At 37.5% G+C, this 16033-nt stretch overlaps 1 protein-coding gene across 4 annotated transcripts in view; it reads right to left on the bottom strand.

Moving 5' to 3' along the window:
- Window positions 1-12529, bottom strand: part of EEF1AKMT2 (EEF1A lysine methyltransferase 2) — a 73503-nt gene extending 60974 nt beyond the window's left edge. Inside the window, exons 1-3 of one of the 4 annotated variants that reach the window (XM_037011198.2) lie at window positions 12152-12529; window positions 11018-11083; window positions 9929-10043 (exon numbers count right to left, since the gene is read on the bottom strand). In XM_037011198.2, the coding sequence (XP_036867093.1) occupies window positions 9929-10043; window positions 11018-11083; window positions 12152-12267 (297 nt within the window). In that variant the 5' untranslated portion in view covers window positions 12268-12529. Of the gene's footprint in view, window positions 1-9924; window positions 10044-11017; window positions 11084-12151 lie in introns of all 4 variants that reach the window. The other 3 variants (XM_017647918.3, XM_017647911.3, XM_017647925.2) reach the window with 3 other exon arrangements.
- Window positions 12530-16033: the final 3504 nt, after the last annotated feature.

Raw genomic sequence — 16033 nt, 5'->3', positions numbered from 1 at the left:
AAAACTTAACAGAGAAAACAAATAATAGGTAACCTAAATCCAAATATATCAATAATTGCCTTAAATGTCAATGTTCTAAATATAAATACACCAAATAAAGGATAGAGATTGTTAGAATGGATAAAAAACATAATCCAACCACACGCTGGCTATAAGAAATCCATTTCAAACATAATGATACAGGCAGGGTTAAAGTGAAAGAATGGAAAAAGATGTACCGTGCAAAAACTAACTTAAAAAAGTTGAACTTCACACTCACTAGGATAGCTATAATCAAAAGACAGTAAAAAGTGCTAGTGAGGAAACAGAGAAATTAGAACTCTCATATATTGCTGGTGGAAATGTGCAAGAGTGCAGCTACTATGAAAAACAGTCTAGCAATTCCTCAAAGATCATCTGGGATAATCATATGACCCTAGGTATATACCCAAGAGAAATGAAAACATACGTCCACCTAGAACCTTTACATAAAATATTCACACCAGCATTTTTCATAATAGCCAAAATAAATTACCTAAATATCTTTCAGTCAATGAATGGATTAAAAAAATGTGGTATATCCACACAATGGAATATTATTTAGCAAAAAAAAGGGAATGAAGTATTGATATATGAAGTTTGAAAACATTATGTTAAATGAAAGAAGCCAGACACAAAATACTACATACAGTCTATGATTCCAGTTACATGAAATGTCCCAAGTAGACAAATCTGGAGATAGAAGGTAGTACAGAGGTTGCCAGGAGCTGACAGGAGGAAGGAATGGTGACTGAATGATAACAGGTACAGGGTTTCTTCTTGGGGTGATGAAATTTTCCAGAATTAAGATAGTGGTGATGGTTGTATGAATTTGTGAACATATCACTTTAAAAGGGTGAATTTCACAGTATGCGAATTATATCTCAATTAAAAAAGAAAGCTGAAGTGGCTTACATATGAGCACCAGTCAAAGTAAAACTCAAAGAAAACTACCAATGTTAAAGAGGAACATTATATAATAACAAAGGGGTCGAATTTGTCAATACATACACACTCTTACACACACACACACAAAATCCTTAATGTGTATGCTCCTCACAACAGAGCTTCAAAATACATATAGCAAAAACTGACAGAAATGAAAGGAATAGACAAATACACAATTACAGTCAGATACTTCAACACTATCTCCACAATTAATAGAATTAATAGGAATTCAGCAAATATAGAGAATTAAACACCACCAGCACAAAAATGGACCAAGAAAGATTCTTAGAACACTTCACCCAATTATAGCAGATACATTTTTTAAGTGTACATAAAACATTTACCAAGATGGACTATATCCTGGGTCATAAAACAAACTTAAACAAATTTGAAAGAATTGAAATCCAAGTATGTTTTCTGACCATAAGTAAATTAGCCTATAAGTCAGAAACAGAAAGGTAAGAGAAATAACCTCAGCAATTGGAAATTAAATAACAGAATTCTAAATAATTCATGGATCAAAGAGAAAAAGCTAAAAAATATTTTATGATGAATGAAAATAAAAATACAACATACCAAAATCTTGGGGTGCAGCAGCCACTGTGAAATTTTCCTAATGGGAAAATTCATAGTATTTATAGCATTAAATGTTTATATTAGAAAAGAAGAAAAGCCTCAAATCAATAATCTAGGCTTCTACCTTAAGAAGCTAGGAAAAAAGAGCAAAAATAAATTAAAAACAAGATGATGAAAACAGAGCATAATTCTATGAAAATGAAAACAAAAACAGTTGAGAAATTCGATGAAAACGAGCTGATTTTTAGAAAGATTTTTTTTTAAATCTCTAGTATCAATGTCCAAGAGAAAAAAGAGAAAAGATACAAGTTACCAATATTAGGAATAAAAGACGAGATTATCACTGCAGACCCCACAGACATTAAAAGGATACTAAGAGAAAACTTTGCATAACTCTACTCACACCGTTTCAAAATCAAACAGATTCCTCAAAAACCACAAACCATGCAAACTCACTCAAATGAAATAACCTAAAAAAGACTGTAACTATTAAATTCACATCTTAAAATTTCAAAAATCTCCAGGTTAAATAGTTTCATTGTAAATTCTACCAAATACTCAAAAATAAAATCTTCAAAAAATAAAGGGAATTTTTCCCAATTTATTTTGAGGTCAGCAATGCCTGGAGGCCAAAGCCAAACATAGTTCAAGAAAGGAAAACTGCAGACCAGTATCTCTCAAAACGCTGACATAAAAATTCTCAACATAATATTAACAAAATGAATTCAGCAACATATAAACAAAATTAAACTCTATGACCAAATGGGGCTTTATTCTGGGAATACAATGCTGATTCATTATCTAAAAATCATAAAATGCATCACATTAACAGTCTAAAGAAGAAAAACCTCACGATCATACTCAGTGGTGCAAAAAAATTTTTTTTCTACAAAATTCAACACCCATTCTAGAAATTGAAAGGAACTTCCTCAACCTGATAAAGGGCATCTAAAAGCTTCCTATAGCTAACATCATACTTAGTGGTGAAAAACTGAACGCTTTCCTAACGCAGGAACAGGAAGGAATGTTCCATCGTCACTACTCCTAGTCAGCATTGTATTGGAAGCCCTACCTAGTGTAATTAGGCAAGAAAAAGAAATAAAAGGCATGCAAATTGGAAAGGAAGAAATAAAACTGCGCCTATTCACAAATAATATGATTGTCTACATAGACAATCCCAGGAAATCCACCAAAAAACTTCTAGAACTAATAAATGCAAGGTTATAGAATACTAGACCAACATACAAACACCAAATTTATAGCAGTAAACAATTGGAAACTGAATTCTAAAAAGCAATACCCTTTAAAATACTCCAAAAAGAGAGAAATGTATAAGTATTAGTCTATAAAACATGTACAGAATCTGTATCTGAAAACTAAAAAATGTTGATGAAAGAAATGAAGGAAGACCTAAGTAAATGAAGAGATATGTCATGGAATGGAAGACTCAGAATTGTAAAGATGTCAACTGTCCTCAAATTACAGATTTAGCTCAATTCCAATAAAATTTTCAGCATAGATTCTTTTGTAGATAAATAAATAAATTGACTCTATAATTTATTTGGAAAGGCAAAGGAACTGGAAAAGCCAAAAAAAAAGTTTGAAAGTTTGGAAAAGAATAAAGTTGGAAGAATCACACTACCCAACTTTAAGAGTTATTAAAAAAAACTACATTAATCAAGACAGTATGGTGTTAACAAAGGGACAGACACATATTAATGAGACAAAACAGAGCCCAGAAATAGACCCACATAAACATGGCCAACTGATTTTTGACAAAGGTGAAAAGGCAATTCAATGAAGAAAGGATAGTCTTTTCAACAAATGCTATTAGAACCAACGGAATCTCAACTTAAGAATTTTTCTCAACCAAAAAAGAATCTCAACTTAAGCCTCATATCTTATACAAACATTAATTCAGAAAGGATCCTAAATCCAAATGTAAAAAAATAAAACTTTTAGGGGAAAAAAAGGAGAAAAGGTATTAGGTAAAGAGTTACTTGACATGACACCAAAAGTACAATACATCAAAGAAAAACTCAATGAACTGGACTTATTCAAAATTATAAATTTTTACTCTAAATTCTGCTTTTTGAAAAATCTGTTTAAGAGGATGAAAAGAGCAACTTTCTGACTGGGAGAAAATATTTGTAATCACATATCAGAGGAAAGGCTTCTATCCAAATATACAAAGAACTCACAAAATTCAACAGTAAGAAAAAATTCAATCCAAACAATTCAATCTAAAAATGAGCAAAAGACTTGAATAGAAACCTCACCAAATAAGATATACAGATAGCAAGTAAGTACATGAAAACATGCTTGGTATCATTAACCATCAGGAAAATACAAACTAAAATAATGATGTCACTACATACATATTAGAATGGCTAAAATAGAAATATACTGACAATTCCAAATGCTAGCAAGGATACAGACCAACTGGAACTATCACACATGGCTCATGTATGTAAAATGCAAATGCAACATGATACAACACCTCAGAAAATGGCTTGGCAGTTTCTAAATAAAGTTAATTATATATTTACACTAAAGAAATTAAACATGTTCACACAAAAAAAAATTCTGTACACAAATCTTTATAGCTTTTTTCGTGACTTCCAAAAGCTAGCAACTCAAATGTCCTTCAACAGATAAATGGATACACAAGCTGTGATATATCCATAAATCAGAATGCTTCTCAGCAATAAAAGGTAATGACTATTCACAAAAATGTGGATGCATCTCAAAACATTATTGAGTAGATAAAGGTAGTCTCAAAAGGTTATTAATACTACATTTCCATTTTATAAGCCACTCTTAAAAACATAAACCTAGTAATGGAAAATACATTAATGGCTACCAGGGGTAAAGGGTATGGCTTATATAGGATAGCATGAGAGAGTTTTTTGGACAGAACTTTTCTGCATCCTGACTGTGATGGAGATTACATGAATCTCTACATGTGCTAAAATTCATAGAACTGTAATGCACAAAAGCCCATTTTACAACAGGATGATTTTTAAATCAAGCCAATAAAAAATTTTAAATTAGGTAAATGGATAAATTTCTTGAAAATCACAAAACTGACTCAAAACCTACAAAAAAACCCTCCATATCCAGAAGATACCACCATGAATTTTTCCAAACATTTAAGACAGAAACAAAGCCAGTCTTACACAAATTCTCTCAAAGAATAAAGAGAGACATTTCTATCTCATTTTAAGAGGCCAGCATAACCTTGGTACAAAAACCTTACATGAGAATTGCAAGTAAGGAAAATTACTGATTACTGGCTAATCTCTCTCATGAAGCTATATAAATCCTACGCAAAATAAACACTACCACATCAAATTCAACAGTATATATATATGAAAAGGATAATACACCATAGTCAAACTTGGTTTACTTAAGGAATGGAAATTTGTTTTAACACTGAACAATCACTAAAATTATCTAAATATTTTAACACTGAACAATCACTAAAATTATCTAAATAAAAATATCAATTTAAAAAAAATTGAGGACCCACCAAAAATCAATCAATTCAACATTAAGAGAATAAAGAAGAAAAATCATCTGATCATTTCAACAGCTATCAAAGAGGGCAACTGTTCAAATTCAACACCCATTCATGATGAAAACTTAACAAGCTAGAAATATAAAGTAACCTCAATCTGATAAAGACTCTAAGAACCCCTAGAGCTGATATTACATTTAATGGTGAAATATTAGAAGCATCCCTCTTACAACAGGCAGTGTTTCAAGACTATTTTACCTTCATGATTTCTATTTAATATTACACTAGAGAGGACATAGCATTTTAATAAACAAAATATTAAGATTGGAATTGAAATAAAATTATTATTTACACATATATTACTGTGTGTATATATATATATATATATATATATATATATATATATATAAAATCCAAAAGAATCTATAAACTACTAGAATTAACATGTGAAATACTGGATATAAGCTAAATACAAAAATCTGTTGTACTTCTATGTACTAGCAACAAACTATTAAAAATGCAATTTCTTAAGCACAACATCTGCAACAATAAACAGAAAACAATCAAAGAAAACCTGTAAGATCTTTACAGAGAAAAATATAAAATATTATTGAAAGAAGTTAACTAAATAATGGAGGAACAGACCATGTTCACAGACTTAGAGACATAATGCCACAAAGATGTAAATCCTTCCCAAACTGATCTTTAAATTCAATGTAATATTAATCAAAATTCCTGATCACTTTTTTTTCCCGCTTTATATTAACCAAAGAGGAAGACATATAAAGTTGCAGCCATTAGGACAGTATAGAACTGGCGTAAGAACAAACAGACCCAAAGGAAAGTGTGTCCAGAAACACACCCTTATCTACCATTACCTGGCTTATGACTGAGGTGCCATCCTGTACAATGGGGGGAAGGATGGGCATTTCAATAAATGGTGCTGAGTAAGTTAGATAGTCACAAGTTGCTCGACTTCTACCTCAAACATATAAAACAGTTCACTGGGAAGTGAATGTAAAAAGAAAAACAATAGTGCTTCTCTAAAAGAACACACAGAAAAATATCTTTATAACAGGGTAGGCAAAGATTTAATATCCCTATTCAAAAGCACTAATCATTTTTTTTAATGATATGTTAAATAAATTTCAGTAAAATTCAATAACTTCTGTTGATCAAAAAATCCTATTAAAAAGTAAAAGGCAAGCCACAGACTAGATGAAGGTGTTTGAAACAGAAAGCTCACATACACAGAATATGTAAAGAACTACAAATCACTAAGAAAAAGACAGACAACCCACTTTGAAAAGGGCAAAAAAACCCTGAACAGGCATTTCACAAAAAAGAATACCCAAATAGCCAAAAAGCATATGGAAACATTCTCAACATTTTCAGTCTTCACGAATATAAAACCATGAGATATCACTACACACCTATTTGAATCACTAAAATTCTATAAACTGACAAGATCAGGAGTTGGCAAGGATGTAGAGCAAATGGAATTCTCACTCACTGTCTGAAGGAGGGTAAACTAGTACAACCATTTTGGAGAACTGTTTGGCAGTATTCATAATAATGCAGCACTGGAAACAGTCCAAATGTTCAACAGGAGAATGAATGCATAATGAATGACTAAATAGTGTCATTCTCATATAGTAGAATACTATCCTGCAATGAAACAAAACAAGGAATCTAGTGCTACACGCAACATGAGTGAACATGGATAACCTCACAAATTCATATTCAGCAAAACAAGCCAAATCAAAAAAATTAAGTGCATACCTAATAAGACCATAATACAATTTATACTGAGCCAAAAACAAACCAAACTCAGTGTAATGGAGGAACGATAATCTTTTCAACAAATGTTGGATGGAACAACTCAATATTCATATGCAAAAAAGAAAAGTATCTCAACCCTTATACACAAACTAACTCAAAATCAATCATACATCCACATGTAAAGGGCAAAACTCTAAACTTTTAGGAAAAAACCTATATGACTACGTGTTAAGCACAGTTCTTCATTACTGTAGCAAAAGAACAATGTATATGAGAAAAAATTAATTTAACTGGACTTCATCAAAATCAGGAACTTCTGCTCTTTGGAAGATACTGGTAAGAGAATGAAAAAAACAAGCCAATGAATGGGGAAAACATTTGTACATCACATACCTGACAAATTATATCCAGAACAGAATCCTCAAATCGTACCAATAAGTAAACAAACAACACAATTAATTTAAAACAAAAAAATTGAACACACATTTCACCAAAGACAAACACAGCAAACAAGCACACGAAAAGGTGTGCAACATCAATAGTCATTAGGGAAATGCTAATTAAAACCATGAGAAATCAGTACAGCTAATATCAAAAACAGCCTAACATATACAATAGATGTCAAAATAGTAATTACCTTTAGAAAGGGATGAGTAGAAGGGGGCACAAGGGGGCTTCCTCTATGGAACTAACAATGTTTTCTTCCTTGATCAGGTTAGTGAGTTACACAAAGGTGTTATTTTGTAAAAGCTGTAAACTTATGACCTACTCACTTTTCTACATGTGTATTTCTACTTCATTTAATAAGTTCACATTAAAAGAGCAAATAGCTTTCCAAGAGAGACATATCTAGGTGGCTTCACCAGTGAATTTTACCAAACATTCAAGGAAGAAAAAAAACACCAATCATCAACAAACTCTTTCAAAAAATACATTCTCATTTAATGTCAGCAGAACCTAATACCAAAACTTGACAAGGATACTATAAGAAAAATTATAGAACAATCTTTCTCATGGACAAAGTTGCAAAAATCCTAAATGAAATATTAACAAACTGATTCCAAGAAATGTTAAGCTGGGTTCATTCCAGGAATGCACTTAACACTTGAAAATTATAAATTCAACAACATGAATAGACTAAAGGAGAAAATTCATATGATTATCTCAAAAGATACAGGATAAACAAGATTTGTAAGACACACACACACACACACACACACACACAAAGCTGAGGAGGAACAGGAAGAAACTTCCTTAATCTGATACAGAGTTATCTATAAAACAAACACAAACTTACAATCTGACATCATACCTAAGAGTGAAATATGAAAAAGGGAAAAAAGACAAGGATGCTTTCTGCCATGATTTTTTTTCAGCATTCAACTGGAGATCCTAGACAGTATAAGGGAGGAAAAGTTATAAAGGACTGGTCAAAAAGAAATAAACAAGACTGTCATTATTCACAGTTTGTATAATACGTATGTAGAAAATCTAAAAGAACCTATAGTTAACTATTAGTCTCAAAAGATAAATCATTAGCCTCTACAAGTAAACTATTAAAGTCCAAAAGAATCTACAGGTAAATAGAATGAATAAATAAATCTGTGGTACAATCACACAAAGGAATCTTATACAGCACTGAAAAGGAACAACTACGGGCAATAACTGAGTGAATCTCACAGGCTGAGTGAAAGACACTAGAAATAAACACATACTGAAGACTTCCACTTATAGATTCAAAATTAGGCAAATTCATCTGAGATAAAATTTCTGTTTAGTGATTAGTGGGCAGTGGTTACCTTTCAAGAGGAAAGAGGGAGTAACTTAGAGAGGATTGGTAGGGAGTCAAGGGCAGTTTCTGGAGTCTGTAATATTCTACTTCACCAGGGTGATAGTTACATAGGTGTGTTCACTTTGTGATAATTCATTGAGCCATACTCCTGATTTGTGCACTTTTATGTACATATACTATACCTCAATATTTCAGAAAAGTTCACTACAAATTTTTCTAATCATATTTCATTGATACAAAAATGAACAATACTGCTGAAGGAAAATCTAAGGTCTTAGGTATGGCATATGATACAGCTCCTACCTTCAACTTAATCCTCATCTCAGTCCATCTCATACATACACTTTATTCTAATTTACTGAATTATTTATAGGCCCAGGACATGCTACTCTGCTTCAGACCTTCATGTCTTAAAATACTGTTTCCACTGCTTGAAATTCTCCCCCTCTTTGCAAGCTACCCACATTCCCCACATCCTGCCCTTGCAATTACTACCCAACTTGGATATTAGCTCCTCCAAGACCCTTTCTATCCCTCTTGGTCAAAGTTAATCACCCCTTTTCTTTGCAGAGTATATCTATTAGAGCACACATTAAGCTACAGTGTTAACTTTTTATCTACATGTCAGTCCATTCTCTATTATCCTGTGAACACCTCAAGCACAAGGTCTACCTTCTCAAGCACAAGGCTTGGAACATGGCAGTTCACTCAATAATTATGGATAAATCCTCACAAATTAAGACAGTAAAACCATCAAGGATGAAGCCTAACTCTTGTACTTCCTCCACAGGACGTGGCACAGAAATGAACACACTATAGGTACACAACTGTGATGGTGGTACTAGACATAGAATCTGTACCAAAACTCAGTTCCATGGACAAAATGCTCTTTTCAAACCATATGCTCGCCTAAGATAAGGTATATATGTCCTATTGGAAATGCAAAATGGCATCTTCCTTTTATACAGACAGATATTCAGAGTTTTGAGCTAGAAACTGAGATAACCTGGTCAAAATCTTTAGGAAAGAACTGAAGCCTAGAAAAATTAAGTGGCTTGCTCAAGGTCAAGGTTATGGAAGGGCAAAGACTGGGAATCAGCTTCCCTGGCTTCTCCTTGAGTGCTTTCTCACAATCCATGCAGCCTCCCATCTGTACCGCATAACTTCTCAAAGTAAATAGTATAGTTGTTTTACTACTTTAGATTTAGATTGGTAGTACCCTCAATTGCAAGACTTTTTTTAAATTTCATTTTAAAATTTGGCTCTAATACATGAATACTAAAAGTACCAACAAGTTCAACCAAGAAAACACCATTTCCAGTTCCAATATCAAGCACTGAAGCATCCAATGGAATCTTGTGCTTTTGCATCCACCTTATTAGTCGATTCATACTCTCTTCTCCAAACCTATTAGAAACAGATATTCAGTTAATCAAGTAATAGAGGGATACAGAGAAAAGGTCACAATTATATCTCATTTAAACAGCTTGTTCAACATGCTCAGTTAAGTCTTTTTTGAAAGTAGTATGTGTGACTGCTTAAGGCTTACCTCTACCATTATTTAGGACAAAATATCCTCAAGAATAGAATAGAATAAAATTGGTAATTTACTTACTAATGTTACTCTACATCAGTAGTAACAGGAGTACATGTTGGGGGCTCTAAAGTTTTTTATTTATTGAAAAAGGACAATTTTAGGATGCGAATAGTTTCCTAATACAGGTGTCCCCTGCTATGGAAAAGCAGAACATTCCCATGAAATCTTTTCTAAACCAAAATAGCATAAAGCAAAGAAGCAATTATGACTAATTTACACGAGAAAATGTCTTGGTGTTACCAGATCCCAAAAAATAACCTAAGACTTTTCTGATGTCTTAGGACATATCTTGCTCAAAGATAAACAAAATAAATCAAGGTAAAGCACAGATGCTCACAGATACATTTCAAAGCTACGGCAGCTTAATGCTGAGATGCTGAGTGCAGTTAGTTCCTGGGGAAGGAGCCTGGCAGGGCCACGCTCACGGCTCTGGCTGCATGCTGCCTCTCTAATGGCTGGCAGAACACTATTTTCCCTTGTTCCATAAAAGCAAAATCCTCTTTGGATCTCTTTTGGTGAGCAAACACCGGTAGGTCTTTTGTAAAAGTTAAGTGGAAGAATGCACACTTTAAACACGGGGATACTGTACTCTAATCAAATTTACACCTGGGCCATTAATAAAGAGGAGAGAAAGATTCTTTATATCTACCCAGTAAAGCCAAAATCAATCCAGGGTTTCCAAGATTTTCAGGCTTTCTTTGGAGTAAGGACTTAAAGGATACACACATACATACAAACACACACACAATCTTTGGATCATATTCCATTATTTTTCCTAACTCACCAGATTTCTCCTGTATCTCCATATTGTTGGAAAGTTTGCAGTTCTCTCTCATAGACAGCATCCCAGCTATATAGATAATCAAATGCAAAGCAAGATTCTTGAATCAAACTGTATTATGAATTAATGTTTCTAATACATTCCAGAAATACTTAGAACAGAACTTTAAAACATGATTAGTGTTATCAGTAAGTGCACATAGCTCAATCTCATCAAATCCTGAGCTAAAAGAATGTAAGACATAGACAAGCATTATAAGTTTACACATGCAATGCACTTAGAACAGTATCTGACACATTAAAAATGTTAATGTTAATAGCGTTAAAAAAAGACAAAGCATTTGTCCAGGGGGTCCCTAAACCCCAAGCACAAGTCCAAAACTTGACCGTGCAGGCACAGTGTCATTACAGTACACTTCAGTCTAAAATGTGCAGACGCAAAATTTTCTAATACAGTGGTTACTCACAAGAGAACTCACCAAAGATAAGCACTGCCTCAAGGTAAAGTTTTGAGATTTACTTTTATTCGTTATTAGTTCCTCCTCCCCCATCACTTATCTTTACTTCATCTCTTTAGACTCCCAGTGCCTTCTCATCCCTCCAGGTTACCTCTCGTCCTTACTTTTCCCCGCAGTCATTCATTCATTCATCTCCTAAGTCATTAAATAATTGCTGAGCTTCTGTTCTGGGTCAGATCGCTTCCTCCTGCTCCAAGATGCGCTCTCTCCTCGCTCCCTGCTCAGGCCACCTTCCATCCCCCGCTCCCAGCTCCGCCACGTAAGAGCGGCTCTCCCAGGCCTCTTTCCAGCGCCTACCACCCCCGTGCGTCAGTCCCGCCCTCTGTCCCTTCCGCCAAGCCTGCCCCTAAAGGCCTCCCCAAGGGCTTCAGAGCCCGTCCCGCGCACACCACGAGCCCCTCATACGTCAGCCGCTAAGGGGCCTCTTCACCGCCCCCAGGGTGGCCCCCCGAGATTCCATCCATTCAATCCCCCTACCCGGGCCCAAGGCTGCCCTTCTGGCTCCTGCCGGCACGCCCACCAAGCTTCCCCTCATCTTCCAGGGCCCATCCCTCCATCCTCTCCCGGGGGCCCAGTCCGGACAGCGATGCTCACACTTCCCGGCACTACCTCATACTCACTGTTCTCGGGTCCCCAGCACCGACGGGGAGAAGCCATCCCCTCCGGGACTGCCCCCTGGGGACCGCGCGGCAGGCACAGCACAACTACCCTCCGCGCCCTCGGCTCCCGCACTCATGCTGCTCCGCGCCGGGGTAGGCCGTCGCGGCCACCATAGAGACGTAACACGGCCAGAGCGGACTCCGGGCTGGCGCCTCTAGCCAGCGGAGGCGGCCACTTCTACTGCTCCCGCCTCCCCCAACCCTGCCGTCCGTCGGTCCCGAGGTCGGGGTGGGACCGCTTCTCCAGGCTGGGCCTTCTTGGGTCCTCAGGCCCAAGCCCAGGTGTGGGCCCGCGGGGCCTTGCGTCCTTCCTGCTCCTCCAGCCCGGGTCAGTCGCATCCTCTTCCACGTGATGCCCACCTAAGTGCCAGTACATTTGGGGACTGCTCTTTAAGGGCTGTTAAATAGTAACAACAAACCCCAAAGGGCATTACTTTTCCCAAGCCTCATAGACACTTAATCCCTAACCTAATTGCAGTTTCGGCCTTTCCCATGAGCGGAATAATTAAACCAATCAGTCTGGAATGTGCTGATCAATGCTCGTCAGGTCATGTGACTGATAAGACCACCTGCCTTCCCCTTAAAGTAAGGCCACCTTGCTTGAAATAACTCACCCTTTTAACTTTTTCCTCTCACCCTCCTTTTGCCAATAAAAGTCTTCCGTTTCGTACAGTTCCTTGGAGCTCCTTCTATTTGCTTCATGGGATGCTGCCCACTTCGTGAATCCATGAATAAAGCCAGTTATCTTTAAATTTACTCAGTTGATTCTGTTTCCCGACAAAGCTATTCAAGGTACTGCACTTTGGAAAAAGGCTGGTGGAAGGGAAACCAAACTAGACACCGAAAGCTGACACGGCTCATTGCAAATACACAAATCACTCCATCTCTCCATGTCACGGGCAGATCTGGGAAGTGGGTAGGACAGCCTGTCACATTATTTAGCTTCCCAATCAGAAGGCTAATTCCATGTATGGCTAGGCTTGTCTTGAAAATAGCTTCTTTGGACTTGATGTCATGGGTGGACATGGGAATTTTTACCCAGAGATATGAATGCCCTATCACACTCCCAAAATATGACAATCATGGGATCAGACTGTTGTGGAAGAGTACTAAGTCAAGCCACCTGGAATCAAGCTAGCTCTGCCCCTAACCAGCACCGGGCCTGTCCAAGACATCTAACCTCTCTGTGCTCCAGTTTTCTCACCTGTACCAAGTCCTAAGTAGATGGTGACTTGTTCTAGGAGATTGCTCCCAACTGGTGAACCTGAAGATTCATCTGCCTCTGGGTCTGACTGCTGTTGGTAATTCTGCAGGATAATGGGAGAGATTTTATGGGCCAAAGGTCTGGGCAGGGAAGGGGTGTTATAGCCGCAATGAAATACTGGTAGTCCCGTGTTCTAGGCAAGGATCTCAAAGGCCCCTAGCAAGGTCACCTTCCAACCAAAAGGAATGTTTTCTAGGCCACGTTTCTGTTGACTCAGCAGGCAGAAGCCCAGTAACAAGTCCCTAGAGGTAAACAGCATCAACAGTTGCCTCTCCAGCTCACATAAATCCCGATTAGGACTGAATGTGCATCTCCTCCTATACAAGATGTTCCAAGATCTTTAAGCAACCACTGGTGATTGTATATGGTAAAAGACAGATGGGAATCCATGTGCAGAGTGATTCAAAAACCCAAGAGCCTAAGTAACCTCATTACAGAGTATTAAAACCACCAAATGCCACAGCCAATCAGTTCTGCCCTGCGCAAATGGTTTTGATCTTTTCTAGACTAGATGCTTCAGAAAGCAAACTTGAATGTGACTGAATGGGTCTTAAAAAGCATTAGGTTCTAATTAAGAAGCACCCATGAAAGATAAGGCCACCTTCAATCTGGTGTCTTGCCAACACTTAAGATGTTTTTGCTGTGTATGATGAATGCTATAAACAGTTGTTGGTATGGAGCCCTGGAAAAACCCAGGGTTTATATAGAGTTCCTTCTCTGGCTCCAGACTCATTCTGGCTGTTTAGTCCTGAAGGCTGTGTGGGGCACCACCTCTGATCACCCAGGGCAACAGGATCCTTGGTGGGGGGTGGAGAAGCTCCATCCCAGCAGAGCTGCCTGTCACCAAGGAGAAGGTGGAGTGTGCCAAGGAACAGTCCCTCACACTGGGTGCCAGTTACATGAGGGAGGTAGGAGGGAGAGTCTGTGAGTCCTCTGGGTTGCCTGTCTCCTTGTCATTCTGCCAATTCCTGCAGCCTGGAACCTTGATCATCTGCAACTTCTCTGAAGCTGTGCTTTCAAGAGTTCTCAAACATTTCCCAGTCGGCAAGCCAGGAGCCTTACTGTCCTTGATCCTCTGTACTAGTGAACATGGCTTAGTGCACCCTTCTTGAAAACCCCCTTGTTTGCCCGATACCACCTGCTCTTAAGTGAGACATTAAATAGGGGAGCAAGGCACCCAGCTCTGAGTTTGACTGCTAGGTTTTGAGCCCTGGCCTTCTCCTGTGTGACTGTGGGCAAGTTCCTGAGCTTCTCAAGTCTCGGTCTGCCCAACCTTCTGCAAGGATAATAACAGCACCCATGGCACAGGGCAGCTGTAGAGATTAAATTATATAAGCCCTGTAAAATGCTATATGCTTGACACGTGGCAAATGCTCACTCAGTTTGATTATAAAATGGAGTTTAAAATGGGTCTACTTAAAAGTGTTGTTAGAAAGATGCAGTAAGTTAATAGAATGTACATGTAAAAAGCTTAGAACAGAGCCTGACAAACAGTTAGTGTTCAGTAAATGTTTGCTATTGTTCTTACTACTAGTGACCCCCAGTTCCAGATTGTATGCAGTTGCCCAGATGTCCCTTGTTATATTAAGCTGTTTAAGACTGAACTTTCTTGCAGTGCCTTCTTCCCCAGGCCCCATGAACTCAAACTCTACCTTCCCTGTGTTCTCCATTCAGTTGGCCCCTGATCATTCTCCTGTCACCCAAAACCTCGTCCGTCCCTTACCCCCTGCACAGCTCCTCCTGCCTCCTCTTGGTCTCTGGAGTATTCTTCCTGCCTGTCACCACTGTTTGGCCTTCCTTTGGGCCACTCAAGTTAACAGCTCACTGGAAGCAGAAGCTTCCAAATACACCTCCCACGAGCCATTCAGCCCTAGGCCCCTTCTCACATCCCAGATATTCCCTGCTCCCCTCTCTTCCTCCAGAGAGGCCTCCAAGACTCAGCCAGGCTTTCTCTCCTTCAGATCCTGTTACCACCTGCCCCTTTACTTTTCATTTTCTTGCCTGATCATGGACTATGGGGTCAAGCTGACTTGAACTTCAATCATAACTTAGTCCATACCAAGTATCACCTTGGGCAAATCACTTAATTTAAAGCTCTTTTTTTAAATTGAAGTGCGGTTGATATACAATACTATATTAGTTTCACATGTACAACAGAGTGATTCAACATTTACATACATTATGAAGTGGTAGAAGTGATTACTGAGATGCAGCTAGCTACCATCTGTCACCATATAAAATTGTTACCATAGTATTAACTCTACTCCCTCTGTTGTATGTTGTATCTCATGACTTACATATTTTAAAACTGGAAGTTGGTACCTTTTAATCCCCTCCTCAAGCTACACCTCTTCAGTTTCCACAATTATAAAACGGGCATAATCCAAATGAAACTGGGCTTTCTTGTTTCCACTTTCAGACTCATCATAGCAGCATGTGGCATTTGCATATGTATGTGAACCTGCAGAAATACACTGGTTTGCTTTGATAAATAAATATAAATGGAATCTTATGATTTGTATCGTTTGCAACTTGCATTTTCTCTTAACAATATTGTAGTAATGTACTTGAAGGTCTCT

The sequence above is a fragment of the Manis javanica genome, chromosome 7, assembly GCF_040802235.1.
Source record: "Manis javanica isolate MJ-LG chromosome 7, MJ_LKY, whole genome shotgun sequence".
Classification (NCBI taxonomy): Eukaryota; Metazoa; Chordata; class Mammalia; order Pholidota; family Manidae; genus Manis; species Manis javanica.
Note: the sequence above shows the minus strand (reverse complement) of the source record. Positions and strands in the feature narration are given on the sequence as shown.